This window comes from Carcharodon carcharias, chromosome 7 (assembly GCF_017639515.1).
Source record: "Carcharodon carcharias isolate sCarCar2 chromosome 7, sCarCar2.pri, whole genome shotgun sequence".
Classification (NCBI taxonomy): Eukaryota; Metazoa; Chordata; class Chondrichthyes; order Lamniformes; family Lamnidae; genus Carcharodon; species Carcharodon carcharias.
In genome coordinates, this window is record NC_054473.1 from 156,866,054 (window position 1) to 156,888,865 (window position 22,812).

The 22,812-nt window shown below is 38.4% G+C and overlaps 1 protein-coding gene across 1 annotated transcript in view; it reads right to left on the reverse strand.

Moving 5' to 3' along the window:
• Positions 1 to 4,456: 4,456 nt before the first annotated feature.
• Positions 4,457 to 22,812, reverse strand: part of tcf25 (transcription factor 25 (basic helix-loop-helix)) — a 34,723-nt gene continuing 16,367 nt past the window's right edge. Inside the window, exons 13-18 of the mRNA XM_041192410.1 lie at positions 20,303 to 20,390; positions 13,120 to 13,278; positions 10,128 to 10,218; positions 9,134 to 9,213; positions 5,475 to 5,547; positions 4,457 to 4,749 (exon numbers count right to left, since the gene is read on the reverse strand). Coding sequence (XP_041048344.1) covers positions 4,579 to 4,749; positions 5,475 to 5,547; positions 9,134 to 9,213; positions 10,128 to 10,218; positions 13,120 to 13,278; positions 20,303 to 20,390 — 662 coding nt within the window. The 3' untranslated portion in view covers positions 4,457 to 4,578. The remainder of the gene's footprint in view (positions 4,750 to 5,474; positions 5,548 to 9,133; positions 9,214 to 10,127; positions 10,219 to 13,119; positions 13,279 to 20,302; positions 20,391 to 22,812) is intronic.

Sequence of the window (22,812 nt, forward strand, 5' to 3'; positions counted from 1 at the left end):
TAATTACCCAATTCTCTTTTGAAAGCCTCAATGTTGAGGAGTAATTTCTTAACCAACGGGTGGTGGAGGACTGGAACTCACTGCCTGAAATGGTGGTTGAGGGAGAAACCCTCATCGCAGTTAGCACTGCTACCTATATTGCTATGGACCAACAGTTGGAAAGAGGAATTTGACAGGATAGCTCTTGACGGCCATGAACACGATGAGCCGAAACGCTTCTGTGCATTTCTATATTTGTGGTATACTATTAGCCTGTATTATTCCTTTGTATTTATAACAGTGACTACACTTCACAATAAGTGCGCAATTAGCTTTAAAAGCACTTTGACACAGCCTGAGGTGATGAAAGAGGTTATAGAAATGCAAGTTTCTTTTTCTGAATACAACTTCGTATCCTATAATATACAATTGTCATCTGACACAAAACATACCCATGAAATGGATAACATTCTCTGCAGATGTAGAATGATGTTTCAAAGCTACACAGCTTATAACCATCACTGCTGGTTATCTACTCTACTATGTAAACATGCTCATATTTATGCTCATTATTCCACTGAGGGCCATCCTACCATTTCACCATATTGGAGTGTACATCGATTACTATTTAATATTGCACTATTTAACAGGACATAGAAGGAAATAATGAATCACAAAGACAATAAAAGACCTTTGGGCCATTCAGCCTATTCCATACAAATGTGATACCTTATACTCCCCACAAGGTAATCTCCTAGGAGGGGAAAAAGATAAAAACTCAAGCCAATTAGAGAAGCAAAAAACTTGAAAATTCCTCTCTGACCCCATTAGGAAATCAAAACTAGTCCAAAAGACTACCCAGCCCTGAGCAACATTATAAAGTACCCACCTCTTGGACAAGATGATCTTCACCTCAGGCAGAAACAGGAATTCGGCAAATCAGTGTTCACATGACCCTGCAACCTGCTCCACAGATCCACTATTCTGTAGAAAATAAGAAACTCCAAATATCTAATCTATTCAGTTCAAACAATGTCTACATACAGTTTAATCTCCTCTTTATTTTTATAAACCTCAAACAAATCACCCCTGAATCTACACTTCTCTAGAGGAATGCAGTTCTTTTGAGTCCACTTGGATAAAATTACTCTTATTGCCATCCCCTGCACCCTTTCCAAAGCTTCACTGTTATCCATGGTGAGGAAACCAAAACTTGGATGTGGTATTTTAACCAAGACCTAAGGTGTGTACAAGGGTTAAAAGTTATGTTTTGTTTTATATTGAATGGTCTTCTAAGTACACCTTAGGACCATATCTCATGTAGCTATAGTTTCATGGTATTGGTCATGAACCATTAGAGACTGACATACAAAAATGGCTAGGTCTCTTTCCCCACTGGCTTTAATTCTCCCTCGATGGTGAATGTCTATAAATTGTTTTATCTGTAGACATGCACAACATAGCTCCTTTCTAAGTTAAACATAATTTGCCAATCACAGGCTCCAATCTTACCTCACACACCTTGGTACAACTTGCAGATCAGCAGACAATTCCCCCTAACATCTACACAAGGATCAATAATGAAACTAGCAAATAGCAATGTTCTAGCACCGACCCCTGTAGGGCACCACTGGTGACAGGTTCTCCAGGCAGATCCAAATCCTGCCTACGGACATTCAGCCAATTTTCAATCCAGTGCAGTAGATTCCCATGAATTCCAGAATACTCTATCTTGTAGAGAAGTCTCTTAGGCCGTATCTCATCAAAAGCTTCCTGAATGTCCTTCTGGACAACCTCTAAGGGGTTTCCCTCATCATGTTGGGTGCCCCTGACCTGACCCCTCTGTCTAAGTAGCAATATAAAACATCCCTAATAATTTTCTCTTAAACATCTTACCCATTACTGATGTCAACCTAATAGGCCTATAGTTATCCAAATGTGTACTATCAAAGATTGGAACGATGTTAACCCCTCTGCAGTCAAAACAAATAGTTCTAAAATTCAGTAAACTCAAAGGTACAGGCAAGGGCGTTTGTTTGGCACTTGTCCCATCTCCTTAAAGACCCTCAAACAGACAGCATTCAGGCTGCAGGCCTCACTATTTTAAGGTTCCTCATTCTTTTAAGATATGATTATTTCTCTTAATAGCAGCCATTTTATTGCTAATTTAGTGATTTAAAAATGTTTTCTTTCCAATATCACCTTTTACTTTGGGAATTGGGAGAAAAATATTCTAGTACACAACATGGGCACAGAAAAATATATTCTGTAATAACCCACTGACATAATTCAGAATTTAATTTACTAGCATTCAATCACATTAGGAGCAATGAAAACAGGTTATGCAATGGTCTGCTTTGCATAATGCCAATGCAACCAATTTGTTGCATGAGTTTAACTTGAAAATGAAAACCAAGACAAAAATCTGAATACTCATTCTTACATAGGTTCTGGGTTCAAATGACAGATTTCATTTTTGACAAAGTTAAGTCTGTTGTATTCAAAAAGGTCAGAAATTTCGCCAAGGTGTGAACACTATACATAAAAATATAGTGAAATCTCATGCTAAAGTGAAACTAAATCAAAAGGATGAAGAATTACTCACTTCAATAATCATTTAAAAATCCATTTAATTACGATTGTGGTTTGTATTCCTTTGGTGGGGCTCAATTTAAGCCAACTTGGTTGACAGCTCTTTTCCTGCCAAGAATTACTCCTCCTCCTTCCAAGTACCATGCCAAGAGGGCATTGGTGACCATGGGCTTCGATTGGATTGGTCCATGAATATGAATGGTAAAGTCTGCTGTTGTCTTCTGCAGTATGGCTGACCAGGAAACTCTCCCACTCTTACTGCCTATCAGATGTATTGGAAGGATTTACAGGCTGATAATCAACCTGTTTGGCCATGTTAAGAACGCACCTTCCGTGGTCATCAAGTTCTGAAGTGGGACTTGAACCCGGAGCTTCTGGCCCAGAGGCAGGGACCCACTGTACCACAAGACCTCCACCAGGAATTACAGGTTAATTTAATACAAAATTCTCAGTCACCATATAAAGGCCACTCCTTCCCACTGACAAGTGCATAATTAAAAAGTGTTACTTATGTTTAAGACTGAACCATGAATTCAGAACATACTTCATAATAATCAGTAGAATAAATATGAAAACAACCCACAATGTTCCAAGGAGTTAATAGGTGTTAGCTTAATGGAAGAAAATAGAAAAATGAAGAGAAAATCAAAATTATAAATTAACTCCAACGGAAATAGAAATATATGAAGATAAAATATATTAATGTGTGTGTCATCAGTAAAACTTGGCAACAATAAATTTCTATTAAAATAAAAACAGAAAATGTTGCAAATGATCAGCAGGTCAGGCAGCATCTGTGGAGAGAGAAATAAGAGAACATTTCAGATTGATAACCATCCCTTAAGTTAACTCAGTATTTGACTCTTCAGGCCTCCTAAGTTGTTTTCACAAATTTATCCTACTGATTATGAAGTATGCTCTATAATTCTCTACGAATTCCTAGTTCTGTGTTAAATATAAATAAATTTTAATTATATACTTTTCAGTGGTAAGGAGTGGCCTTTAAATAGTGACTGACAATCCTCGATTACAGTCCTTACAAAAAATCAGTCTGAAACATTAACCCTGCTTTTCTCTCCACAGATTCTGCCTGACCTATTATTTCAGATTTCCAGCATCAGCACCATGTTGCTTTTATATTCATTAATATTTACTGTTGCCTTACTGTAATCAGAATGGCCTCAAAATTGGTTCTTACATCTTTCCTAGTCTTGTATTAATGGATTTAGCTTTTTAAGTTCATTCTTTTATTACTCTCAAGTAACAAGTTTGACTGCTGACTTCTCTATGGCTCTACACACTATCAGTAAAAGGTATTTATCCATTCTATAGATTTAAGCAAAGCAGACTTAGCTTGCTCCCATGCCTTCCAAGTGAAGATGTGGCACCAACTTTGATAAAATGAAGTTATTGTCTTCAAATATGTAACGAAGTGGCTCAAACAGTTAGCCTTTTCTGTAAATCAAAACTATGAAATCAATAGTGCAAATCAGGCACACTGCTGTCATGCAACTGAGCTGCTCACTTCTACTAATGACATTTTTTCATAGAGAACTTGTACAAATTCGAGACGATGTTGACTTCAATTTACTTAATTAGATATTTAACTTAAGACTGCAATAAATACAAAATGGCAGTTGCACTTGCAATTTAACTTTTTTGGACACTACCAATTCTCCTTTATACTGAAAGCATCTTTAAAAATATTATCTTACCCAGGTTTATAAATCAAAAATAAAATTTTGCAATACGGGTAGTTGGAATTTACATAATTCATTTTTCTTTTTGAGTTACTTCTACACATTTGAAAATTACTCTTGCCAAAGTGCTTTCTTTCACTTTTGTTAGCGCTTACTGTCAATAATAATCCATGCACTAAGTACAATATGATTGCATCTTTTAATAAATGTTTCTATATCACTGCGGTGCGGCTTTGTAAGCAGTCATAGAATGCACTATTATTACAGACATAAGATAAAGTTCACTGAAGATTTAGTGCATGAAATTTTAGTCCCAGTCTCCGTCACCATCTCCATCTTGATAGTCTTCCTGTGGTGGCTCCTGGAAACGGATATTTGCCAACATATCCCTCATTGCAGCCATAAGTCGGTTTACTCCCTGATTCAATTCATGTTGGACCTCTACCCCCTCGCCTTCCAAATTTGGTCTCCTGTCCTCCTGAAAAACATATTATGCTAGATGTCAGGAATGAATGTTTTTGACAGGGTGGTGGAGGGAGCGAATGAAATAAATTACAAAATGATCCAGTTAGGAAGTTAGGTGTTATAATGCAACTTCAATCCACCTCAAAATAAATTTATATATTTGCAGTAATTTTTTGTAAACCTGGTGGTGTTTAACATCTCAGGATCGCACACTGACACGCTCATACTTCATTTGGATACTGATATTGATAAAGCTTCACAAAAAATAAAAAGTTAAAAACTCGAAAGCCTTGATCATCTACTTCCATATTGCCAACAAATCTATTTGATTCACGAATACCTGGATGTATATCAAAAATAAAATATCTGTTTAACAGCTTTTCCTTTTTCAAACAGAATACTTTCACAGTTACACTAAAGAAAGAACACTGAATTTGGGGGCTCTAGCTCCAAATAATTTGTTGTCTTAGTCCCTGTTATAAAGCTGTGTATAAATATTGTAGTGACACTTGAAAAATATTAATGTAAAAAAACAAACAACTTTTTATAGACTGAAATAGTTTTTCTTTTATGATCATCAAGAACAACTAGGTCAGATAATTATCCAGAACTTGCTGCACCTGTTCTAATAGTGTTCATCTGTACAATACAAAAAGGACTATACTGTTTCATATACTTTACCATAATGTTCTGAATTTAAAAAAATAATTCACACCGTCCCTCTTCATTAACACATACCTGGAGATTAAAATTTGGCAATAAAGATCGAAAGAACAATGACAAGGTACTCCCATCTGCTGCTTGATTTGCCCTGAAAGAAAAAAAGACTGTAGCTCAGCAATCTCAAAAGTTAGTCCGAGATGATAAAGGGGAAGGTAAGCACATTAAAAATTGGACAAAAGGACAAATATGACAGTAAACGCACATTTGAATAAAATATCTTTATGCTCCAATTACAATTAAAATTGTAACTTTACAATATCAAAACTAATAGGTCTTCCTACCGTATTTATAGAAACTTAAATATGCAAAGGCATTTTCTTCAAATATCATTTCTCACCTGGGGTCTAAGTTATGTTTTTGTAAAACTATGTTGCAACACATGTAATTGACTTTTGAATGATTAGCAGGGTATTAAAAAAACTTTTTTTTATTTTCACTACCTTACTAGGTACCCTGTACCAATCACTCGGTGTACAGTAATAGTCCTGGATGTGTCCTTTACCAGTTTATACTTTGTCCCATAATACTGCTTCAAATAGTACTTTACATTAATCGTTTTCTATTTCATTTCACATCAAGCACATTGCTTTGGTCCCCCTTAATCACATTCTTTCAAGGCCAAATTGGGATTTGCCAACCTTTCCTCATACCTTGTGCCTCCAACACTAGGGACCAGTACCATTTCTGGCAATTATGTATTTTCTTTGTGTTTAGTAACCAGCATTGAACACGATATTTAAAGTGCAGTCAGACCAAAATATTAGGAAGCTTTAGCAAGAGTCCTCAAACTTATGCTCTACTAGTCTGACATTATAGCTCAGCATTCATTTTGCTGCTCTGCAGTGAATGGACATGATAAGAATTGAATCTACTATTGCACCCAGATCTTTCAGCCTATCCCACCCTCTAACCCACAGTTGGTTCAACATTGCTGATTAATTGTGACTTTTAGTTTTTCTTCCAATGTTTTGATCCTTCTGTAGCAACTTCAACAAATGTAAGTGTTCCCTCCCTTCCTAATTTAGCTGAAAATCTGACCAATTTGAATTGCCTTTCTGAAATAAAAACAAAACTCTGGAAATGCTCAGCAAGTCTGGCAGCATCTGTGGAGAGAGAAACACAAGCTAATGCTTCAGGTTAATAACCTTTAATCAAAATCTAGAAATCAGGAACAGTAGCAGTCCCAGCACCAATCCCTAGGGTATTCCACATAGTATATCTTCCCAATGTGACTTGATTCCCCTAACTAGAATAGTACCCCATTTCAGTCAATTACTTATCCACATCCAAAATTTAAGCTTGTGTGACAGCTTTTCATGTGACACTTTATTCAAGGCTTTCTCAAAGCTTAGGTACATTACATCAGAGCACTTACAAGTATCACCTTGAGATGCCACTTTTCTCAAAAAAGTCAAAAAAAAGAGGACGGTAAGATGGAATCTCCCCCTGCTGGCTGCCATTTACTAGGATTTTCTCAAACAGGTAGCTTTCAAATTTGTTCCACCATTCTGCTGATTATTATTGGCAAGCTAATAGTCTTTAGATACTGGAGTTTCTTCTCTCACTATAAAAAAATGTTCTATAATTGTTGGTTTTAATTTGGGACCGCACTTATTATTTATTTACACCATCAAGGTGATTATTTACTCTTTGTAGATTTTGCTTCTAGTCTCGTTCAGTATAGGCCATCAACCTCCGGCTTTTAGCACATCTGAGATCTCCATGCAAGTAATGTACAAGTCATGTCAAAGTTAGTAAACGTAATTGTAGCACCAACTATGACAGTTGACATAATACTTTCTTCTCATGAGGGCTACCAGAAATTAATCGTTTGGTATATGCTGTTTATAATTAGATTTCAACCACATTTACATCTTTAAGGAATCTCAGTTCTTTTCTTATAACCTTCTTATTCTTAATTTTCGTTTTAAAGCCCTGTATTCTTCCATGTCCAAGGTTTACCCAGTCGTTTCTCATAACTCAGCACTGAAACATCAGAGATCAATCTTCCAGCATTTCTTTACTGTTTCTGGGGAGTAAACGTCTCTCTTATATCCTCAGATTAGAATAGGTGCTGCCTAGATGCGGTCTGACCAGAGTACTGCATTGTAACCATAGCTTTCTTCTACTGATTACTTGTGATTTGCCTACGTAGTTCAATTGTCTAGTTAAGCATTACTCTATAATGAGTAGACACAGTGGACATTGAACTGAATAAGGTCCCTAGGTTTCTGTCCATTTCTGCAAAACCCACTTATTTTCTTTCTCCTCGCAGTAATTTACACTTGTCTAAAATAAATTTCACCCGCCAACATTTTAGCCTCTTGCATATTTTTGTCAAATGCATTGTGTAATTATGTGTCTTCTCAAGCAATAACCAAACCTCTTCCTACTCTGGTTTGGTATTCACTAAGTTAATTTGCATGGAACCCCTGAATTTAAGTACGTTAAAAAATAGTCCCAACACCAATCCATGGGGCATTCAACTCAGCACCAGTTCAACCTCAATAATTAACAAGTGACCACTACTTCCAACCTCTAAGCAATTTCTTTAATCCATGCACAAGCTTCACCTTGCTTTAAGTTTATGTATCACCAGATCTTTATCAAAGCCATTTCCACAGACCACTTGGAATATCACCTTCTCAAATGGCTAAGCAGCTTGGTTAGGGAGAATTTTCAGCTCCTGGATCCAGGTTTGATCTTATTTCCTATGTTATCATACAAGTAATCTTCAAAGTTTACTCCTAAAATGTAAGCTATTTTCCTGCCCAAGCATTACAGTAAGGATAATGGGTCTGTAGTTGCCTGGGTCTTTGTCATCCTTTTTTTGAAAGTAACATTAAACTTAACTGTTTCTAATCCAGCAGGACATTCCCAGCATATATCCACTCCTTCATAATAACCAGCCACATCTCAGAAATCTCATCAAGTGCCTCTTAGTAAACAAGAATATCATCTATTGATGGATCATATTATAATTTCCCACTAAAGGGGCCCTACTGAAATGTAACATTTATGGCTTTGCTTCTATGTTGTCCTGATCATATGTTATTTAATCAAATATACCATTTTCTTTCAATTACCAGGGGGCATAGATTTAAGGTGATTGGTAGAAGGATTAGAGGGGGCACGAGGAAAGACTTTTTCACCCAAAGGGTGCTGGGCAGCTGGAATTCACTGCCAAAGTTGGCGGTTGAAGCTAAAATGCTCAATCCATTTAAAAGTTACCTGGATCTGCATCTGAAGTGCTGTAACCTGCAAGGCTACGGACCAGGTGCTGGAAAGTGGGATTAAAATGAGTGGCTAGTTTCTATTTTCTCTGTTTGGCTGGCACAGACACGATGGGCTGAATAGCCTCTTTCTGCATTCTAACTTTTCTACGCTTCTCGCAGGTGTCTGTACTAAACACACATGGGAAGAGGTGTACAACCTGCTCCCATCCCGTATATTCTTTCTACAGCAATGCTAACTAGCTCCAAACTCTATGTTCAAATAACATGCGGTATTTCTGATGCTAATATGCTAACATTCAAAAAAATATTTGTTGTGTAAAGATGTGAAAACAGGTACAGCAAACAGACAAAGCATTTTAACAAAGCAGAGTTGCTAATTTTAATGTTCAGTCTACTAGTAGACAAGTTAATTTAACTAAAAAAAATCCTAATCCATACCTTTCAGGCCTACTATATGTGACAATGCTGTCTAGTGGAGGAAGTGGATCATAACCCATCACTGGCTGAGCAGTTACTTCCTGAAAAAGAATGATAAGAATCAAATTTTAATCTGTATATTTATCAAGGATGTCACAGTGGTTATTCTTCATACAAAAGTACCCATTATTAATAGGCTGATTTAAGAGATTAGCAGTAAGTATGATCTTGCCAAAGTTGTCCACATCCAAAGAAAATGTAACTGAAGAGTCAGTGATTTTGAAACGAACTCTACAAAAACCTGCTATCTAGCCACCAGTTTAATTTCTGGGAAATTTGATAAACTTAATCAATGCTCTACAAAATCTTTAACTGTCTAATTCAGCATTTTGCAAGTTGTGATGAAACCTCTCCCACACACTCCAAAGCCTGGAAGATAATTGAAGTTAGAGATTTTCATACTCCTTGCTCTACAAGCACCATATATCTTTCTCAAGCAGTTAGTTTTCTATAAAATTATAGGCAGAACAATGCCACAAGACAATTACTGGTACCAGCTGCATGTCTGATTTGAGTCAAGAAATATGAGATTCTAGAATACCATTAGCATCTATCTGCTCTCTCATTGCATTCAAACACCTCAAAATGTTGAAATTCATTCCTACTGAAATGCCTTTCCTTTACAATCTGTAGGTCTATTCATTTCCTGACCAAACGCTTTTAAAACCAAAATTTGGCATCACCTACAGTCACTATTTATGGCATACTCATTCTTCTCTCTTGCTCTTTTTAATTTGATGGTGCCCTGCAACATGAGCCTTGTACTTTCAGCAATGTTATTTAATTTTAAAAATAGGCTATAATACTATTTTGAACTTATAATAGCTCAGACAAAACAAAGGGAGTTCTTGATAGTCTACTTGTGGATTGAAGCGTCAAGAACACAATTTAATAAATCTAAGTCCAATGTTTTTCAGAACAAATACAGAATTTGTGTAATGTCAACGTCACTCACGGGTGGAAGGGTTGCAATAGCTTCCTTTATCTCAGACAGTATAATGTGACGATAGATATTCCGGGGAACATTCTGGTATCTAATCCTTCTCCTGGAATGGGGAAAAAAACACGCACAAAGGATACTTAAACTTCATAATCCAGATTATAACATTATTAAACTATGGTCCTATGAAAGGGTAAATAGTAAGGGCAAGAAAACGGGACTACATGGATAGTTTATTTTCAAAGAGCATGATGGGCAGAACGGCCTCATTCTAGACTGTAAATTCTATGACTCGAAGATGCAGCTATCTTATGTCGCAAGAACATAAGAAATAGGAGGAGCATTTGGCCCCCTCGAGCCTGCTCTGCCATTTCAATAAGTTAATGACTGATCTGATTGTGCCTTAACTCCACTTTCCTTTCTGGCCCCCCACAGCCCTTGATTCACTTGTCAGTCAAAAATTGAATTGATCTGCCGTGCTCCCTGAATGTTACAGGAAAGGGAAGGAAAACAAACTATATACATCAATGCTTTTTAAATCAAATCTCAGCAGCAGCACATTATTTAAAAAAGAAAAATAACTAATGCTGGTTTTCACTTGTTAAAAGCAAGATTAAAGAAACTCAATGGGATAAGAACCGGTAATGTACTTAATTTTAAAAGTGAAAAAAATGCATACCTAAGTTTTTTAAAAATCAGTTCACCGCGAAAACATTAGACCCCTAATTCGGACAAGTGCTTCTGAAACTTGGATTAGGGAAAAAAGGCATTGTTGCTGAGCTAATTTCAACAACTCACCATATTTCTAATGTATCAAGTTAATTGTACATTCTAAAACTAAAAAGGGGTCTAGATTTTTCAAAACATTTCAGTGGATAAGGTTATTTTAGTGAACTAATATTTCTTTCTCCTTTCATAAAAATTATCAAGTTCAAAGGCAAAGAATTGTCTTTAACGTGCATATGATGTGGAGTTTCCGCTTTGGACGCAATGGGCAATCCAGTGCAAAATTGCGTTTTAAATTGTGTTAGTTATCCAAAATGAAGTTATGCTTCAAGTTTCCACTCAAACCCATTTGCATATCACATGGACACAAAGAACATGGACTCTTCCATGAACCAGCGCAATCAGGCAGTGTAAACAAAACATAATTGTTTATATTTTTCCCCTTGCATCAAAAAGATATTCATTGATGTATTTAAGAATGGTAATCTGGTGAAGTTTTATAAATACAGATAAAAAGGGAGGTCACAAAAAAGTAACCATTTTTAATAAAAAAATGACTAGTCCAGCACCTGTGAATAAGCTGATTTTAAATCACTGGAAATGAGTTTAAAAAAACTTTCCAGAATCGTCTATTAGTTTCACTAGTGCACAATAGTTAATGCCTTAGTAAATAATTTGAAAAAAAAATTTTAAAAATCTCTTAACGCCTTAGTGCCTAAAGAAGCTTAATTTGAAGAGCCACTTCAAAGGGCTGGAACTCGGCAGAAACTTGAGTTCATTAATCTGATTTGGGGATGTGGTAACTTTGTGGGCCTGGTCAGCTTCCTGCGCAATGTTCTTTGAACCAGCACAAGGGTCGTTTTACACTGGTAGTCAATGAGCTAGCTGGAATGAGGAAGAAAAGTTACTGAAGTGAATTTTGAAAGCGAACTGCAATATTTACAATTTTTAAATAGTTTTTCGCAGAACAATTTTATTTTAAGGGACCATACAATGGGGTTGAGGAACTGTCATGATAGCATCATGAAGAATGTTTCTGATAGAATGTCATTCAGGTAAAATGTTTTACATAATATATTGGTGAATAATGCAAGTAGAAAAATACCAATTGGAGAGAACATATCTCCTTTGCCAAAGCAGAAGAAAAAAACTGACTGCCATGGCAGGAATGACATAGAAGACCAGCCACATACATGCTGGCCAAAATAAATTGTATTCTAAAAGATTAAACATATAATGAGAAAGATAACCTGCAGTGGAACTGATGCAAGCATTTCTCTGGACGTGTTCAATTTCTCATGCTTTGATGAAAAAAAATGACAAACAGCCAGAGAGAAGAGTATATTAAATGTGACTGAACATCTAGACACACAGTTGGGGGCAGGATGAGGCAAATGCCCCAAAGGAACTTGCTAATCACGCTGAGAGCCAGCTGATGCACTATGGACAAAATTTACTATAGGCAAATTAATCAGAATTAGGTTTGAAGAAAAATGGTAGTGAATAGCTGTTCAATCTGTCCTGCCAGGGATAGTAAGAGCAATTCCTTTAATTCTCATTTATTCACGCTGCTCTACTTACATGAGCATATGACCATTAATTATTTTCAGAATTACCATACAATTCAAATTCTGGAAAAGGCGGCCCAAATCTTCCAATCAGGCTCAGAACTCCTATTTCCAACCCTGGTCAGAAAAAAAAGGAACCATTTACCTTCCTCTGATTTTTTTGGCCATCTTATGGAGAGTCCTGTGGAACTGAGTCAGTGCAGGAAACCTTGGAGACATCAGCGAAGGGAATCCGTGCAGAAGCCACATCCCCTTTTTAATGGCACCAGCTGCCGTATTCTGGTTAAGTGTTCACTAACATACTGAAAAGCTTTGGGACAGCTTTACAGCTTTTTACTGTGTTAGTGAATGAGTGTTGTGGGGGCCGGGATGTGAAGTGGTGAAGCAACAAGGTAAGGGGTAGGGTGGTGAGGTGAGGGGGGCTGGGGGTCATTTGCATTGTTACCCAGGAGTTAGACTAGGATTTTTCTGAACAACATTTCCAGGTGAGTAAGTCGGAACCAGTCTCCAACTCTAACTGAGTTCAAAACATTTTGGAAGGTCCTGGGGAGCAGGGGAATTGCCCATCGGAAGTTCAAACTTTCCGTGCAATTCACACAGAGTCAGGGCATTGGAAATTCTGAGGGGTCCCGCAAAACATCCTGGTGGGTATGTCTGGTCTCCGATGATCTGGAGACTAGAAGGTCTTGGCTGTAGTTTCAAGAAGCACCTACTTGTTCTCAGACTCCTGTACAAGTGGATCTTTTGCATCTACTCGTCTTAAAACCTCCTTCACATTCGCTTCCAACCAAGACATGATTCCTGCTTCTTTCCAGAGCATCCAGTTTCTTCCAATAAATAGTGCTACTAATTGCTTCAGTGCACTTGGCTGCCTGGAGCAGGGGGTGGGGGAGTGGAGGGAGAGGGAGATATGAAGGTTATTAACAATATAGAATCATAAAATGCTTACAGCACGAGGGGAACATTTGGCCCGTTGTATCTGTAATGACTCTCTGCAAGAGCAACTTAGCTAGTCTCAGTCCCCTGCCCTTTCCCTGTGGCCCTGCAAATCTTCTCTCTTCAGGTGCTTATCCAAATCCCTTTTGAAAGCCATGAATCCAACTCCACCACCCTCTCAGGTAATGCACTCTAGATCCTAAACAGAAGCTGCATAAAAAAGGTTCTTCATGTCACCGCTGCTTACTTTGCCATTCACTTTAAATCAGTGTTTTCTGATTCCTGACCCTTCCAACAATGGGAACAGTTTCTCCCTATCTACTCTGTCTAGATCCCTCATGATTTTGAATAGTTTCATCAAATCTCCTCTCAACTTTCTCTTCTCCAAGGAGAACAACCCCAGCTTCCCTAATCCATCCAGGTAACTGAAGCCACTCATCCGTGGAACCATTCTTGTAAATCTTCTCTGCTCTCTAAAGCCTTCACATCCTTCCTAAAATATGGTGCCCAGAATTGGGCACAATATTCCAAAGTCCAAACGAGTGTCTTATAAAGGTTCTTCAAAATTTCCCTGCTTTTGGACTCTAAGTCTCTACTTATAAAGCCCAGGATATCCTAAATGCCTTTTTAACCACTTTCTCAACCTGTCCTGCCCTTAAAAGGCACCTTTAATAATTTGTTCACATATATCCCAGGTTTCTCTGTTCCCTTACCCCCTTTAGAATTGTACCCTTTACTATATATTGCCTCTTCTCACTCTTCTGACCTAAATGTAGCCCATCACAGTTCCCTGCATTAAATTTCATCTTCTACGTGCCTGCCCATATTAATAGCCTATGCCCTTTTGAAGTATATCACTATCTTCCTCAATGTTCACAATACTTACAAGTTAAATGTCATCTGCAAATTTTGAAATTATGTCTTACATACTCAAGTCCGGGTCATTAATATAAATCAAGAAAAGCAGCGGTACTAGTAATATTTACAATTCTCTGACAACACTGCTGTATCTGAGGATTGGAACATTATGGCCAGTACCTCCACAATTCCTACTCTTACTTCCCTCAGTATCCCATGTAGTCCTGGTGACTAATCAACTTTTATGTAGAGTTAGCCTTTCTAATACATCTTTTTAATCAATTGTTAGCCCAGTGTCTCAACTACCTCCTCCTTCACTATGACTTTGGAGCATTTTCTTCTTTGGTAAAGACAGATTCAAAATACCCATTTAGTACCTCAGCCATGCCCTCTGCCTCTATGTATAGGTCCCCTTTTTGGTCCCTAACCAGCCTCATCTCTCTGCTTATTACCCTTTTGCCATTCATATACCCACAGAAGACATGAATTCCCTTTTGTGGTAGTTGCCACACTCTTCACATACTCTCTCTTTGCCTCTCATTTCCTTTTTCACTTCCCCTCTGAATTTTCTACATACAGCCTGGTTCCCACTTGTATTATCAACCTGACATCTGCCATATGCCCCCTTTTTTGGTTTCATCTTATTTTATCTCTTTCGTCATCCAAGGAGCTCTGACTTTAGTTGTCCTACCTTTCCCCTCGAGGGTATGTGCCTCAACTATACCTGAACTATCTCCTCTTTAAAGGGAGCTCAATGTTCCTTTACAGTTTTGCCTGCTGATCTTTAATTCCAATTTACCTGAGAGAGATCCACCATCATCCCACAGAAAATGGCCCTCCCCCAACTAAGTATTTTTACTCTGGATTGCTCTTTGTCCTTTTGCATAGCCAACCTAAACTATATAATGTTTTTATCATTCCCTAAGTGTTCCCCGACACTTGATCCACTCAACCTGCATTTCCCAGAACCAGATCCCACAATGCCTCCTCCATGTTGGGTTTAATACATAGAGATCAAGAAAATTCTCTCGAAACACTTCAGAAACTCTGCTCCATCTCTGTCCTTTACACTAATTATCCTAATTTGGATTTGAATTGTAATAAAGCCCCCCAGTATCACTACTCTAGTTTTTGCACTTCTTTGTAATTTTCTTTGTAAATTTGTTCCTGTATATCTTTCCCCCTATTTGGTGGTCTAAAGAACGTACCCACAGTAGTGTAATGATACTTCCGTTATTTCTTGACACTAACCAAATATATCTCAAATTTCTGCTTTTAAGGTAGGATCAGCAAAAATTATGACTTACTAATCTGTACCGATGAACCACGGCATATAATTCAGACAGATGCTTAAAGCTCGTATAAATATACCATTAATGATTGAGGTATTTTTTTGTAGACAGATTTAAGGAGGACATATGAAGGCTGATCTCTAAACAGAAAGACATGGCTTTATATGAAGCACTAGATTCTTAAATATGCCTTTGACATATAGTGCACTGTTGCAAATTTTCCTATTTTTCTCAACAACTCTGTTCCCAAGGTTCTATCCTTGATTCCTCCAGGTCATTCCTTCTCTCCAGCACTATAATATTCCCCTTAATCAATACTGCTGCCCCTCCTCCTTTCTTTCCTCCCCCATCTTTCTTGAACTCCATGTCTGGGACAAATGGGAACAGAGTTGTTGAGAAAAATAGGAAAATTTGCAACAGTACACTAATGTCAAAGGCATATTTGAGAATCTAGTGCTTCATATAAAGCCACGTCTTTCTGTTTAGATATCAGCCTTCATATGTCCTCCATAAATCTGTCTACTTTTTGTAGACAGATTTATGGAGGACATATGAAGGCTGATCACTTGTACCAATACCTCAATCATTAATGGTATATTTATATGAGCTTTAAGCATCTGTTTGAATTATATGCCGTGGTTCATCGGTACAGATTAGTAAGTCATAATTTCTGCTGATCCTACCTTAAAAGCAGAACTCTGAGATATATCAGCATCTGTGGAGAGAGAAACAGAGATACCGTTTCGAGTCCGTATGATCCTTCTATAGCTCTGAAAGGTCATACTGACTCGAAACGGTAACTCTGTTTCTCTCTCCACAGATGACGCTAGACCTCAGTTTTTCCAGCATTTTCTGTTTTTGTTTCAGATTTCCACTATCTGCAGTATTTTGCTTTTACTTTTAGATACGTATTACATATAAATTAAATTAATATTGTTACACAAAATTCAATTCATATTCAGGATGATTTGCTATTTGGTAGTGGAAATAAACTAATCACTGCCAAAATGAGTAACTTTGTGTAAAAGCATCTTGGCGATAGTAGTACATTTGTCCCTATCAGCTTTAGCAGTAATTGTACAGAAAACATGGGAAGCATCATGAGTGACTATATTCGAATAATCTCCAAGTGTCACTTTCCTTTGAAATTCATTCATGGGATTTGGGTGTCAGCCAAAGCTAACTTTTATTGGTCATCCCTAAATGCCCTTGAGAAGATGGTGATGAGCTGCCTCTTGAACCATTGCATTGCATGAAGGTACAGGTAATCCCATAGGGAAGGGAATTCCAGGATTTTTATGCAGTGATAATTATAAAGGCGATATATTGCCAAGCCAAGATATAGTGAGATTCAGAGGGCATCTTGTAAGTGGTAGTGTTCCAATATACCTGTTACCCTTGTTCTTCCAGGTGGCAGAGGAGATGCTGTCAAAGAAGCCCTGCCCAGTTGCTACAGTGCAGCTTGTAAACAGTACACATTGCAGCCACTGAATGATAGGGTATTAATCAAGGAGGCTGCTTTTTAACCATCAAACCAGGGGATCAGACCTAGTTCGATGAAGAGTGCAGGAGGGCATGCCAGCAGCAGCACCAGGCATACCTAAAAATGAGATGTCAACCTGATGAAGTTATCACACAAAACTACTTGTGTGCCAAACCGCATAAATAGCAAGTGGTAGACAGACCTAAGTGATCCCACAACCAACGGATCAGATCTAAACTCTGCAGTCCTGCCACGTCCAGTCATGAATAGTGGCAAACAATTAAACAACTCACTGGATGAGGAGGCTCCACAAAAATCCCCATCTTCAATGGGGATGTGCCCAGCACATCGGTGTAAAAGATAAGGCTGAAGCATTTGCTACAATCTTCAGCCAGAAGTGCCAAGCGGAAGATCCATCTAGGCCTTCTCCGGAGGTCCCCAGCATCACAGATACCAGTCTTCAGCTAAATCAATTCACTCCACGTAATATCAAGAAAAGGCTGAAGGCACTGGATAATGCAAAGACAAGGGTCCTCACAATATTCTGGCAAAAGTACTGAAGACTTGTGCTCTAGAACTTGCTGCACCCCAAGTCAAGCTGTTCCAGTGCAGCTATAACACTGGCATCTACCTGGCTATGTGGAAAATTGTCCGAGTATGTCCTGTACACAAAAAGCAGGACAAATCCAACCCAGCCAATTACCACCCCATCAATTTAATTTCGATCATCTGTAATGAAAGGGGTCATCAACAGTGCTAACAAGTGGCACTTGCTTAGCAATAATCTGATCACTGATGCCCGGTTTGAGTTCCACCAGGGACACTCAGCTCCGGACCTCATTACAGTCTTGGTTCAAACATGGACAAGAGAGCTGGACTCCAGAGGTGAGGTGAGAGTGACTGCCCTTGACATCAAGGCCGCTTTTGACTGAGTGTGGCATCAAGGAGCCCTAGCAAAACTGGAGTCAATGGGAAGTAGAGGGAAAATTCTCCATTGGTTGGAGTCATACCTAGCACAAAGGAAGATGGCTGTGGTTGTTGGTGGTCAGTCATCTCAGCTCCAGGACATCATTGCAGGAGTTCCTCAAGGTAGCGTCCTCAGCCCAATCATCTTCAGCTGCTTCATCAATGACCTTCCTTCCATCATAAGGTCAGAAGTGGGGATGTTCACTAATGATTGCGCAATGTTCAGCACCATTCATGACTCCTCAGATACTGAAGTAGCCCATGTCCAAATGCAGCAAGATCTGGACAATATCCAGGCTTGGGCTGACAAGTGGCAAATAACATTCGTGCCACAGAAGTGCCAGGCAACGACCATCTCCAACAAGAGAGAATCTAACCATCACCCCTTGATGTTCAATGGCATCACCATCACTGAATCCCCCACTATCAACATCCTGGGGGTTACCATTGACTAGAAACTGAACTGAATTAGCCATATAAATACTATGGCTAGAAGAGCAGATCAGAGGCTAGGAATCCGGTGACAAGTAACTCACTTCCTGACTCTCCAAAGCCTGTCTACCATCTACAAGGCACAAGTAAAGAGCGTGATGGAATACTCCCACTTGCCTGGGTGAGTGTAGCTCCCACATAACTCAAGAAGCTTGATACCGTCCAGGGCAAAGCAGCATGTTTGATTGGCACCACATCCACAACCATTCACTCCCCCCACCACCAACGTACAGTAGCAGCTGTGTACACTCTACAGGAAGCACTGCAGGAATTCACCAAGGCATCTTAGACAGCACTTTCCGAACCCATGACCACTACCATCTATCAGATGGATGGGAACACCACCACCTGGAAGTTCCCCTCTAAGCCACTCGCCATCCTGATTTGGAAATATATCGCCATTCCTACACTGTCACTGGGTCAAAATCCTGGAACTCCCTTCCTAACAGCACTGTGGGTGTACCTACGCCACATGGGCTGCAGCGGTTCAAGAAGGCAGCTCACCACCACCTTCTCAAGGGTAACTAGGGATGGACAATAAATGCTGGCCCAGCCAGCGAAGCCTGCATCCCGTGAATGAATAATAAAAAAAATCTTTGTACGTTCATCTGTGCCTACGTGTCTTTTTCATTGTTGGAGACCAGAACTGTAATCATTACTCCAAGTTTGGTCTAACCAAGGTTCCATACAAGTTTAACATAACCTCCCTGCTTTTCAATTCTATCCCTCTAGAAATGAACCCCAGTGCTTTTTTGCTGTTTTATAGAAGGGGCTTATTCACATGCTTTGTTCCTTTTAGGGACTTGTGCTTCTGCATCTCCAGATCCCTCTGCGTCTTCATCTATTTTAGACACTTACTGTCTAAGGTGTATGTGGTGGTCTTATTCTTTTTATCCAAAATGCATCACTTCATACATGTATTTTGGAGTTCATTTACCAATTGCCCGCCCATTCTGCAAATTTATTATGTTTTCCTGCAATTTATCATAGACCTCCTCAATAGTAACTACATCCTCAATTTGGTTTGGCCTGCAATTGTTGAATTTGTACATTCAGGTCAAGTTTTGTTTACATCTCACCTTCATTTCAGTTTAATACTTTCAATTTCTTTCCTTAAGACTTGCCATTTTCTTTAAATTTAAACAATGTTTCTCTATCTCCATATGCACAATTATTTTTATCATAACTCTGCATACAAGGTTGATGACAATAAAATCTGGAAGTTAATGTTTTTATAATCAGGAATAGAATCTCAAGCAAAGGTTCTAACTAGAGAACAGGATGGTATCTGTAATTATCTCATAATTCCAGCAATTTGTGGTGCAAGAAAATTTGAGCTCAAGGGTGAGGAATAGAATCCAACTCATGCTGTGCACCGTAAGATGCCCAACTTCAGTACATTCTGGACATTTGTCTTTGACTCCCACTTTGCTTGAAATTTTCTTTTTACCTATGAAGATTTTGTATTTCTTCTGTAGAGGAAAGTACTATGGAATAAATCCATATATTCTCAAATGGCAGTCACCTGCGATGTGTTGGTGGGTAGTTCGTCACCCTTATGCAGTAAGAAGTGTGCATACACAAGCCGATTAGAACACGGCAGAATGATCCATCAAATCAATTTTATTTTGGCGTAGTGAACTTGGGGATTAAGGACAAGAGGTATATTTGTGCAGTTATACAGGGTAGTGAGCTAGAGATGTAGTTGCAGTCTGTACTGCTAGCAGTTTTTTGTATTCCAACTGCTGATCAAAAACAATTCTCATCAGGTCATTATCTCACTTGCACAGAATTTATTAGTCGGCACCTGCAAAATGTTGTTAATTTTACAGAGTAAATTACTCAAGCAGTTTCTTTTATGACACATACCTTATTTGTACTTCAAATCCAAAAAAGTCGTGAGACAACACAGCCTGGTCTGCCTGCACACCACACAAATCCAGCAATGGCATTAGTGCTGGAAAGGAATACAAATAAGGTCTCAAGGCTTTTGACATGGCATTATTTTATGGGACAATATCTGGACATGCTTGATTCAGTTAACAAAAGGTGTTTAAAAAAATATATATGTAGCTACTTTTTTCTATTGTGGCAATTTATTACTAACCCATCGCCAAGGGAATGGATATAATGTCAAATCGAAAATGAACTGTTGATCTTAGGCCAAAGAACTTGTATTTACTGAATATATTAACTTTAAAGCAAGTCCATCTTATAGTTGGTACAAGTACAAAGGTTAAAAGGTTATGATGTTTGGAACTCAGGTAAAATGGAGGAATGAAAGGGGTTATATGACTTGCTCTAAATCTTGCGCCAACAATCCTGGGTGGCTGGTTGTTAAAGGTTAACGGGAGATGCAGATTGTTTTACTGGGAAGGTGCAAGATGTTCACACCTGTATACAATGGTAGGAGCATTGGTGTTGACAATGGGTAGACAGTTAGTCTCAGACAGACATTAGGGATGTCAGGTTACATAAAAGGTTATGCTTTAAACTAATTTCAAGATAGAATGGGATTTGGAAGTCTAAAGGATAGCTAATTAGCATTTCTCCACACAATCCATGTGATTCACACTGTCATGCAGATGAGCTTTGTGAAGGGATCAAGCCACTGTGATATCAGCTTAATCTTTTCCAAGATACTACCCTCAGAGCTAACCGACCTCTTATCTGGTCAGCAACTATCCTTATAGATTCTAAAATCTATAGAATTCCAGTAATTTTTACCACACAGTGGCTTTTTCCTCAGGGTGTCCTCTGAGGCTGACAGCAACTCGGTCTTCAGGTCTGGTCTTGTTCAGACTGTCTTCTTGACGTTTGGCCCAGCTATCCTGCCGTCTTCTGGGAGATCTGACCAGCCACCCCTAAGCATCAGTAGTTCCTTAAATCCATTCCTTCCCTTTGACCTCTCATTGTCCAGTCACTTTAGAAATGTTTTCTTCTCAGACTTGATTAGACTATTCTTTACTTTAGCTCTTAGGCTTGTAAAAACAAACTTATCCTATCTTTACCTTACTTAAACCTTTTACAATCTGCATATATCCCCCTTTGAACTACAAGAACTCAATTCAAAAACATTTGTTATTGTTTCATGTAAAACTCTGATTGAAGTTCCTCTTGGCTCATTAACACATCAAAATCACTTCTTTCTGTTGGCTTTAGACTCCTGCAGTCGCTCTGGCTCTTAATCCAATTACCATATTTACACCCCCAACAGCCTGTCTTCCAGTCCATAAGAAATATGACAGGACTATTAACAGAAGTAAAATATTAAATTTCTTGTTTTCTTGACAGTAGTTTAGAGTATAGGTTGCTTACTGAATAGTGTTTAAACAATGTTGCTTTTAGCTTGTTTATTACAGTAAAAATCTTAAAATTTGAAATCTTATCTTGTGATCCTTCCAGACAGTCACTAGAAATTCAAATGTCTTTTTAAAAATTATCGGTCTCTACAGGGAACACAACAGTTTTTAAATACATTTAAGCAAGATAGTACAAACTTTAATTGAAAAGGTATTCATTGCTCTGTTTCCATATACAAAGCTGTTGCCTTTCTTAATCTGTTACCATAAGTACCTCCAATCATTTTCCAAAGCCATCAGTAGTTCTGATCCTATTAGAGAACAAAGGTCCATTCAGCACTGATCAAATGAAAAAGTCTGTGCTTTCACCCAGTTCCCTCCATTATAAAACAAAAACAGAATTACCTGGAAAAACTCAGCAGGTCTGGCAGCATTGGCGGAGAAGAAAAGAGTTGACGTTTCGAGTCCTCATGAAGGGTCATGAGGACTCGAAACGTCAACTCTTTTCTTCTCTGCCGATAGTGCCAGACCTGCTGAGCTTTTCCAGGTAATTCTGTTTTTGTTTTGGATTTCCAGCATCCGCAGTTTTTTTTGTTTTTATCCCTCCATTATAACCCAGGCAATTTGTAGATGCAAACATTGTATGATCGAGACAAAGATGAACTAGACCTTCCCTGCAAAACGAGCCAGATATCATATGCTAAATTAGCACTCAAAACACCAAATTTAGAATAAGCCAATTATAATACATATTTTGCATCGATAGATATATTTTAGATTTGCACCAACAGAAACCTTACAGTATCAATGGGGTGCGAGATCACCTCAACAAATTTTAAGTTCTCACCTGATCAATTTGCATCTTAATTTTGTCATCTCTCATTAGTCCTCTGGTTATCGTGTGAAACAGCCAACAAAGCCTGCTAACCCTGCAACACTAATGAGCAGCTGTCTATCTCAGACTAAGGCACACAAGGGTGGCTCAGTAATGTAATGCACTGCAGTTCTAACATGCACTTTTCCAGACTATATTTGTGCCTGCAATTTCAATCGTGATTTCTTGCCACACTGCTGAAC